At 41.8% G+C, this 11,041-nt stretch overlaps 1 protein-coding gene across 1 annotated transcript in view; it reads left to right on the top strand.

Moving 5' to 3' along the window:
• The first annotated feature begins 6,047 nt into the window (after window positions 1-6,047).
• Window positions 6,048-11,041, top strand: part of osbp (oxysterol binding protein) — a 44,000-nt gene continuing 39,006 nt past the window's right edge. The window contains exon 1 of the mRNA XM_031905357.1: window positions 6,048-7,024. Coding sequence (XP_031761217.1) covers window positions 6,717-7,024 — 308 coding nt within the window. The 5' untranslated portion in view covers window positions 6,048-6,716. The remainder of the gene's footprint in view (window positions 7,025-11,041) is intronic.

The following is an 11,041-nucleotide window of genomic DNA, read 5'->3' as shown; positions in this document are numbered from 1 at the left end:
GTGGCCTTTGGTGCATTGGTCATTTTTATGGGAAAAAGTACACCTCCTATATGTCATTAATTGTACAGAGTAATCCTAGCCCTCCTGCAAGTGCCTTTTTCCATTGAGAACAACCCCAACCTTGACAGTCTGACCTCATAGTTTAAATCCACCCCTTTTGCCAGCACTCTCTACTGCTCATTAATATCTTTTTTATGGACTAAAGCCCAAAACTGCACTGCATACTCGAGGTGAGGCTTTACCAGACACCTATAAAGACAGAATTATAGGTTAGCCAGTTCTCTATCCAAGTACAAATATTATGTTCCAAGCCAATATTCATCAATTTTATCATTAAAGGGAAACTATCATGAATGGGAATCTGCTTAAAGGAGAATGCAAGTCAAAATTTAAAAAGCATACTGCCCAACAGTCCTCCTATTGTTTAGTAAAAACGCCACACTTTTGGCTCACCTAATCAAATATTTACTCAGTCACACTTACTTCACATTTTCTAGAACAGGCAGCCATCTCTAAAAAGGTATTCTCCCTTCCTTTCCCTCCTTGCTTCATACTGCACATGTGTTTCATTCCCTCCCCCCCTCCCCTCTGCCAGATCCGCTTCTGATTGGCTGGTGGGCATGTGTAGCTCAGAACAGGAGACAGGATCAAGTTACACACATGCTCAGAGAATAGGAAGGCTGCCGCTGGCACCTACAGGAAGGACAGAGATATTTTGGTGATGTCACTGTAGTCTTCACACTGCTGTAGGCTGCCAGCACCATATCTCAGAGAAGCAAGCAGGGATCTGGGAATTTAGATATGCAGTAAGTACATAAAAATAATGCCTTTAGACTTACTTTTAATTTATATTAACCTTTCATTGTCCTTTAACTTGGCTCAATTCTGACTGTGTTCTGAGCAGAGAGGAGTGGGAATGGTCCAACCATTCTTGACTGACATCTTAGGCTGATGCCACACCAGGCGTATGGCATGAAAACGCTTGCAGAACATATGCGCCATACACACCATATGCCCCTACCTGTGCCTGCAACGGAATGAATGGAATACGCTCGGGTGCAGGCACATGAAGCCGATATCTGCATAAAAAAGAGAGAGAATGCAAAGTCTCATGTTTTTATGCGGATATCAGCTACATGTACCTAAACCCGTGGGTATTCCATTCATTCTGGTGCAGGCACAGGTAGGAGCGTATGGCGCATATTTTCAGCAAGCGTTTTTCAGCTTGCCAAAAATATACGCCATACGCCTGGTGTGGTATCAGCCTCAAGTTCGACTGCACATGTTTCCTATCTGATAAAAAATCTGGAAAAGACTTTGAAGTCCAAAAATTCAGAATATATGGCCATTTCTTAGGCTGATGCCACACCAGGAGTATGGAGTATATTTTCGGCAAGTTGAAAAACGCTTGCCGAAATATGTGCCATATGCTCCTACCTGTGCCTGCACCGGAATAGAATACGCTCGGGTGCAGGCACATGTAGCCGAAATACACATAAAAACGTGAGACTTTGCATTCTCTCGCACGTTTATGCGGATATCAGCTACATGTGCCTGCACCCGAGCATATTCCATTCATTCTGGTGCAGGCACAGGTAGGGGCATATGATGCGTATGGTGCATATTTTCACCAAGCATTTTTCAGCTTGCCGAAAATATACGCCATACCCCTTAAGAATACAAGGACTGGCTTTAGCAGAGTAAGCGCTACAGACTGACCAAGGGGGCTGATTAGACTCAGCTGGCTAATCAAGAAGCCTGAAAGCCTGGCTGGTCAGTCTACAGAGGAGCTCTGACAGAGAAACATGGAGAGGTGTTTGTGAATCTAACATACTGGAGTCTATGTGCCTGTACACACACAGTTGCCTGTGCAGAGGTCTGTAATATTTCTGCAACTGATGTGTTACTGGTATGGAGGAAGTCTCTTTTATACACACTTTTGTTACATCTGTATCTGGCTAGTGAAGTAAGATTTGTATCTGCTCGTGTAAATTGCAGGAGGGTGACTGGCAGCTGCTTTACTGTTATATGTAAAAATGCAGTTTCATCAGCACCCAGCTCGGCTCCATTCCTTTACTTTCCCTTTGCAAATATTTGCTGTTAAGGGGTGTGGCCTCATGACATGCCACAGCAAATCAGCTTTCACTCAGGTCTGTCAATCACACATTTCTGCATCACTCACATAGACCAGGGAGCCATATATTCTAGAGGGTGGAGGATAGTAGACTGCTTTAATAATTAGCCATAACTTTGTAACTTTGTGCAAAATTTTTAAAAGCTGTACATTGTCAAAATGTTTGTCTAGACCAGGGGTCCTCAAACTTTTTAAGCAAGGGGCCAGTTCATGGTCCTTCAGACTGCTGGGGGCCCCCTGAGTAAAACTACAGCCCGCTCCTGCATCCTCTCTCTTCCAGCTCCCCCCACATTGTCCGGCCTCCCTCTCCCAGCTTCCCACTCCCCGCTGAGTCCTCTCTCTTCCAGCTCCGTCCGTCCTACCTCTCCCAGCTCCCCCTCCCGCTCCCCACTGTATCCTCTCTCTTCCAGTTCCCCCCACATCATCCGTCTTGCCTCTCCCAGCTCCCCCATCCCCATATCGTCCATCCTCGCTCTACCAATTCCCCCTCCCACATTTCCCGCTGAGTCCTCTCTCTTCGCTGCCAGGAGTGAGGATGCAGCCGGGTAAATTACCCTGGGGGGCCGAATTCGGCCCGCGAGATGAAGTTGAGGATCCCTGGTCTAGACCTTATATTTTCAATATCCTAAAAACATTTTTCATGATGTCCACTTTAACTTTCTGTGTGGTACTGTATTAAATGCTTTAGAAAAGTCCAAGTAGATGATATCCACTGCCATTCCAGAGTTGAGGTTCCTGCTCACCTCACCATAAAAGGCAATTAAATAAGTCTAGAAAGTCTAGAAAGATATAACCATGCTGGCACAAACTCACAGTACTGTGATTTAAAATGTATTCAAGTATCTTATCCCTTATTACTATAATTTTCAGTATGAGAACGTGATCCCTTTTTAAATAATGGCACCACATTAGCAAGTCGCCAATCTCTTGGCACCATGCAATGTCTGTGTGGCCTTTGGTACTGTGTATTGGAATGGGGGCCAAGATATTTTTGCTATTTGGGTTTCTGTGATTTCCTGTCATGGCAGAGCAGTATTGCCAGCGCATTATAGGGGTTTACACTGGAAACATTTGTTCTTAGGCCAACAAAAAGGCCCTTAATTAGATATTCCAGAAAGAGGTTGCGGAAAGGTGTCATTAAACTCTGTTTATTGATTTTTCAACTTACATTATCCATATAGTATAGCATTGCATTGGTAACAAATGTATCATCTTTTTCTCATGTCATAATGAAGATATGAAACAGTAAACATTTGGTCCTCCACAGTATGTTTAAATTTACAACCTGAGGGGAGGGGGTAAGTACAGTTGCAAGAAGTATGTGAACCCTTTGGAATTATATGGATTTCTGCACAAATTGGTTATAAAATTTGATCTGATCTAAGTCACAACAATAGACAATCACAGTCTGCTTAAATTAATAGCACACAAATAATTAAATGTTTCCATGTTTTTATTGAACACACCATGTAAACATTCACTGGTGGAAAAAGTATACGAACCCCTAGACTAATGACATCTCCAAGAGCTAATTGGAGTGAGGTGTCAGACAATTGGAGTCCAATCAATGAGATGAGATTGGAGGTGTTGGTTACAGCTGCCCTGCCCTATAAAAAACACACACCAGTTTTGGGTTTGCTTTTCCCAAGAAGCATTGCCTGATGCCTCGCACAAAAGAGCTCTCAGAAGACCTACGATTAAGAATTGTTGACTTGCATAAAGCTGGAAAGGGATATAAAAGTATCTCCAAAAGCCTTGCTGTTCATCAGTCCACGGTAAGATAAACTGTCTATAAATGGAGAAAGTTCAGCACTCCTGCTACTCTCCCTAGGAGTGGCGTCCTGTAAAGATGACTGCAAGAGCACAGCGTAGAATGCTCAATGAGGTGAAGAAGAATCCTAGAGTGTCAGCTAAAGACTTACAAAAGTGTCTGGCATCTGCTAACATCCCTGTGAGCGAATCTACGATACGTAAAACACTAAACAAGAATGGATTTCATGGGAGGATACCACAAACATTGCTGCATGTTTAAAGTTTGCAAAAGAGCACCTGGATGTTCCACAGCAGTACTGGCAAAATATTCTGTGGACTGATGAAACCAAAGTTGAGTTGTTTGGAAGAAACACATGGGGCAGATTTATCTAAACACGAGTTCGAATCCCGAATGGGAAAAATTCGGATTGGAAACGAAAATTGGAAACGCAAATATCACAAAAATGCTTATGAAAAAATCGTATTAGTCACGATAATATCGTATTGGCGATCTGAAAGTCACAAAATTTTCGTACCAAACGATTGTAAACAGCGGCAAAACCGATCCGATTTCTTCACGCTAAAAATACGAAAAAGTTGCGGAAAATACGATTGGACTGATCGAACGCACGCTCGGAGCGTTCATGGATATGCCCCTATGTGTGGAGAAAAAGAGGCACAGCACACCAACATCAAAACCTCATCCCAAATGTGAAGTATGGTGGTGGGGGCATCATGGTTTGGGGCTGCTTTGCTGCATCAGGGCCTGGACGGATTGCTATCATCGAAGGAAAAATGAATTCCCAAGTTTATCAAGACATTTTGCAAGAGAACTTAAGGCCATCTGTCCACCAGCTGAAGCTCAGCAGAAGATGGGTGTTGCAACAGGACAACAACCCAAAGCATAGAAGTAAGTCAACAACAGAATGGCTTAAACAGAAGAAAATACACCTTCTGGAGTGGCCCAGTCAGAGTCCTGACCTCAACCCGATTGAGATGCTGTGGCATGACCTCAAGAAAGCGATTTACACGAGACATCCCAAGAATATTGCAGAACTGAAACAGTTCTGTAAAGAGGAATGGTCAAGAATTACTCCTGACAGTTGTGCACGTCTGATCTGCAACTAGAGGAAACCGTTTGGTTGAAGTTATTGCTGCCAAAGGAGGTTCAACCAGTTATTAAATCCAAGGGTTCACATACTTTTTCCACCTGCACTGTGAATGTTTACATGGTGTGTACAATAAAAACATGGAAACATTTAATTATTTGTGTAGTATTAGTTTAAGCAGACTGTGATTGTCTATTGCTGTGACTTAGATGTAGATCAGATCACATTTTATGACCAATTTGTGCAGAAATCCATATAATTCCAAAGGGTTCACATACTTTTTCTTGCAACTGTATATGTGACTTGGTTTCCAACTCTTGCCTCAGGAGGAGACAAAGCAAATTTGGTAGTGTACATAGGGTTTCTCTGTGTTTTATTCCCTTTTATTTGATTTACTTATAACCTGTATGAAAGCTTGTGCCTAAGTGTATTAACTCTTTGTGTGTGTCGAAAGGGAAATTTATCGGTTTATATACTAATAAACTAGTCGAGTGCTAGCAGGAATGAGTGTTTGAATGTAATTTACCCTACTGGAGTATTTGTTTATTTAGTAGGACCTGTCCCTGACTACAGTGAAAGAAAGTGTGTACTGCATGTGTGTATTGTGAGATATTACCTGTTATAGGGAGCAAGGGAATAGTCATATTAGGTTTATATCACCTGTTAATTAAAGATGATCTGGGTGTTGGTATGTTTTGGGGTGTCTGATGTTAGTCTAACTTGTGTGTAAGGTGACTGAAAGTGTAAACCCTTGTAGGCACGTCCCAGAGTCACATGCAACAAAGAGTATTGTTTTTGTGATTCCTGTGATTTCCGATTATGGTCCTGCACACAATACTTTTACCAAAAAAAGTGACAACCCTTAAGCTGACCATACACCTACTGATAAAATCATACAAAACCTAGCTTTGTCCGCTTTTCGGTCAATCGGTTGTTTAGTCGGCCAGGTTAGAAAAGTTTGGTTGACCATGTAACAGCTGCCCTGGGTGCAGTTCAGAATGAGACCACAAATCAACAACAAAGGAGGAATCCACACTCTCAGGGTTTATGGTAAAAACAATTGTTTATTCGGTGGAAGCTAACGTTTTGGCTAATCCACTAGCCTTTGTCAAAGTACATACAACAACAATACATTTACTTGACTAAAAAATATGAAGCGGTGGGAGAGGTTTGAAAATTATGTCCTTAAACGTCACTTAAGTGAGAATGTAAAAGACTACATCACACTCCATTGTTTGATGTGTAAAAACCTTCACAGTGCATTCCTAGAGGTACTAACAGGAATGACCAGGAATCCCAATACTGGTCTAATTCAGAACACACTACTTATTACTATATAACAAAAACTGTATCACTTGCAGCAGTATCACTTGATGCAGCAGTAACTGTTACATTTTAGCTAAAAAAAAAAAAACAAAGAAGCACCTGCTAAGTGAAGAATATTAATAAGAAACAGAGGAAACTATGGACGAGGGAAGTGCAAACAAGTTACACCCAAAAGGTATTAGAGCTGGGTCCAGGTCAAAATCTTTATACATAATTTTATATATTATACTGTGCCCACATCAAAGATGTCGGTTGCCGATACCTACTCTGACCCAACTTCCTTTCGATTCCCAAACGTTTGGACCCCGCCTCTAAGGATGCACTTTCTCTGTACATGACGTGTCTTCTGGTTCCGGCGTCCCGGTTCCGGCTTGCAGCCGCCGCAGTGTATTTCGATGGCTGAAGTGCGCGCCGTTCCCGTCGCTTCCGGTACCGCTCCAGGTTCCGGTTCCGGCTCCCTATCACCGTCACAGCCCCTACCGCCCCCTCCGTCTGGACCCGGACCCGGGGGTGCACCACCGCTGCCACCCCCACCGCCTCCCCCTGGTACCGGGCCTGCCCAGACCAGGGAGAGTTCTAGTAGTTCATCGGGGTCTACCTCGGGTTCAGCCCGGGAGGGCTGGCTGTTTAAATGGACCAATTATATCAAAGGATACCAGAGGCGATGGTTTGTGTTAAGCAATGGGTTACTGTCTTATTACCGGTGAGTTGCAAGCCTTAAACCAACCCATGTTCTGTGTGTTAGGTAAATAGCTACAAGTTTATTCTTCTGTAAAAAAGCGCTTTCAAGGAAAACTGGCTTTAAGCTATATGCACACACTATAGAACTCAAGTAAGAGAACGCTAGTAGTTTAAAGTCCACATTCTGTCTATTTGCTGTAGATAATATTGTATTCTTTGGTGCTACTTTTAGAGATTAGCTTATTATTCAATTGTTAGGGCTATGGTATGCTTGTATGGATGTTTTTGTAAAGCATTTTCATACTCTACAGCACAGTAGAACGTGAAAATTGCATACAAATACTGACAGATATATGTGTTAGTATTTTGATTGCTTGTAAACTGCTGGTCCATTAGCCTGGAAACAACTGCTAATGCAATGGCACAAGGGTGATTCATCAGGGTGATTTCTGCCATGTTTCCAGGTGATAACTACCTGGCCCATGAGTGCACCAACAGTATCTGGGTGATAACCTTTCTGGTCAGATAAGAGGAAGTTGCTAAGCAGGCTGCAAAACTCTGACACATGACCCTATATGTCAGGGATCCCCAACCTTTTATACCCGTGAGCCACAAGCATGAAAAAGGTTCCTGGAGGTGCCAATGAGAACTATAATTGGCTAATTAATAGCCCCTATGTTGACTGGCAGCCTACAGAAGGCTCTGTTTGGCATTATACTGGGTTTATATGCAACCAAAACTTGCCTCCTAACCAGAAATTCACAAATAAGCACCTGATTTGAGGCCACTGGGAGCAACATCCAAGGGGTTGGGGAGCAACATGTTGCTCACAAACCACTGGTTGGGGATCACTGCTATATGTTATTGTCAAAATATGGGCCATAGCCTGGGGACACTTTGGCTGTTTTTAGTTAAGATTTATTTTGTCACTGGCATTTCATAGTAGTGCAAGAGATGCTTACGATGCAGTCAAACCTGCTATCCCAATGATTTCTTGTGGTGGCTCTGTTCATTACATTACTACTGCAGGAATCCTTGTCTATTATTGCAATTACTGCTCCGCTCACTTTATGGTGCTTTCCCTGAGTCTGCACCATTGCAAAGAACCATTGGGACAGTACAGTAAGCAAGGCAGTTCCTTAGTGCCAGTTTAATACTTGATCCTGCCCTAGGCACTGCCCTCCACCTACCTTCTCTCTCCGAGTCCGATGGGTGCCAACACAGAGAGAGTAAGGGAATTTTCTTTTTCTGTTTAGGCACTCATCGGCCACCATAGGCATATATATATATATAAATAATAGTACACAGGGAGGAGCACACCCTATACAAGTCCAAATACCCTTGGTGCATGTCAAAAACAAAAATATAATAGAAAGAGTGCCGCACACACAGGGACTTGATACAAAAGAAAAAGTGGTTTTATTGAAAAAAATCCAACGTTTCGAGCACAACCAGTGCTTTTCCTCAGGGACAAACAACTCAACTTGGTTTGTCCCTGAGGAAGAGCACTGGTTGTGCTCGAAACGTTGGATTTTTTTCAATAAAAACACTTTTTCTTTTGTATCAAGTCCCTGTGTGTGCGGCACTCTTTCTATTATATATATTTATTGTGTGTGTATATATATATATATATATATATATATATATATATATATATATATACTGCAGAAAAGATACTCCGCACTCACAGGACTTATGAAAAATAAAGAAATAATTTATTGGTCAAACAACTAACGTTTCGGCTGGCGCAGCAGCCTTTCTCAAAGTGACTCAGTGTCAAACAAATCCCCTAATTAAACCCAAAAAATGGCGCCAAAAAACCAGTATGACATCATCAAGTGGGAGTGTACAATATATTTTTTTTGTACACTCCCACTTGATGATGTCATACTGGTTTTTTGGCGCCATTTTTTGGGTTTAATTAGGGGATTTGTTTGACACTGAGTCACTTTGAGAAAGGCTGCTGCGCCAGCCGAAACATTAGTTGTTTGACCAATAAATTATTTCTTTATTTTTCATAAGTCCTGTGAGTGCGGAGTATCTTTTCTGCAGTATCTTTACCTTTAATTCTGCACCCAGGCACCCTAAATCCTGCTGTTACGTGAGTGCCTGATCCATTTGGACTTTATATATATATATATATATATATATATATATATATATATCTATATATATATCTATATATATATATATATATATATATATATATATATATATATATATATATATATATCTCTATCTCTATCTAACAAAGTCATCTTTTCGTTTTGAAGAACCTGCAGCCACAAAAATGGCAAATTCAATCCATCATAATAGAAATCAAAATGAACACTGTCTAGGCTTTTTTCCAGAGCCACAGCTTCCCAGCTTTCTCTCAGAGCAGATAGTACTTACAACCAGGTCACACCTTTTAAAGGAGAAGGAAAGGCTAATAAAGAGTTGATCTCAAGCTGCAGGCATACCTTCAGATGTCTCAATAGTGCCCTTAAGTCTCCCCATATTTCACCTGTTCAGATGATCAGAAGCCAAACAGGAAGAAAATACACTGAGCTGTGTAAAGAAAGTTCCCATAATGCCTCACTCCACAGACACCCAGACCAAGTGAACATGCTCAGTTAGTTAGACTATGAGTCAGCTTCCTACTGATTGGCTCAGATCCACATTCCTGAGGGGGGTTAGCGAGTTCTTAACATTCTTGAGGGAGGGGGGAGCAGGAGAGAGGAGACAGCAGGCAGCTGTGTGTCTGTGGCATATGAATTACAGACACAAGAAATCTTCTCACAGAGAAGGCAGTGCAGCATTTCTGTGAGTGCTTATGGTTATATTTACATAGACCTTTGTGATAAAGCTAACTTAGTTTTTACCTTTCTTTCTCCTTTAAAATCACATGTGAGGCTAATTAGCCCACTCTTCTGACTAGGCACTAATTTTTACTGTTCTCTGTGCTGTTTCATAGAACATTCTGGAAATGATGTACCTTTTTTCCATTATGTCTCCAGTAATCTCCAGAAAATATTTGCAGCAATGCCCTTTTCTTTCACTAATCACAACTTGCCAAAAGCCAGGAGAGCTGGTCTCCTCCCCTACCCAACTGCCTAGGACAGTTGTCTAGCAATGTGCCAAGGGGATATAAAGAAAATAGTTACATGTATACTGTCCCCCTAAAGCCTCTACCTTAGCTAATGCCTATTTATAAAAACAACATTGTCCTGGGAGCACTCAGCTTCTAGTATTCAATAATGCAGTGTTCCCCAACCAGTGATTTGTGAGCACGATGTTGCTCACCAAACCCTTGGATGTTGCTCACCAAACCCTTGGATGTTGCTCACCAAACCCTTGGATGTTGCTCACCAAACCCTTGGATGTTGCTCACCAAACCCTTGGATGTTGCTCACCAAACCCTTGGATGTTGCTCACCGCGACCTCAAAGCAGGTGCTTATTTTTTAATTTTTTAATTGGTTAGGAGGCAAGTTTTGGTTGCATAAAAACCAAGTATAATGCCAAACAGAGCCTTCTGCAGGCTGCCAGTCCCTGTAGGGGCTATTAGGTAGCCAATTATAGATCTTATTGGCACCCCCAAGAACCTTTTTCATGTTGCTCCCCAACACTTTTTCCATTTAAATGTGGCTCACAGGTATAAGTTTGGGGATCCCTACAATAATGCTAATGCCATGCGTTCCTGACAGCAGGGTGGGACTGACTAACATGCATCTGATTTCAAAGAAGTGAGCAAACCTTGGTAACTTGCCTTTTTGCTTGCTGGTGTGAACCACTCCCCTCCTGACCAAACTTTTTAAACCTTTGACCCTTTAGCTGTTAGTCACGTATAGATACATAGTTCTTTTTGTGTTGAAAAAACACAAATAGACAAAAGTTCATCAGGTACTAAAAGTGACTTTTAGTACGCTACAACCGTGTATGCAGGCATTTGTTGCTTAAAGAGATAATGACACCAGAAATTAAACCATTTTTTTTACAACTGTCTTAACACTGTCTTTGCATGCTCTTTATAAGTTTGACATAAAGGTATTTGTTCAA

Source organism: Xenopus tropicalis, chromosome 7 (genome assembly GCF_000004195.4).
Source record: "Xenopus tropicalis strain Nigerian chromosome 7, UCB_Xtro_10.0, whole genome shotgun sequence".
Lineage (NCBI taxonomy): Eukaryota > Metazoa > Chordata > Amphibia > Anura > Pipidae > Xenopus > Xenopus tropicalis.
This window is presented reverse-complemented; position numbering and strand designations above follow the sequence as displayed.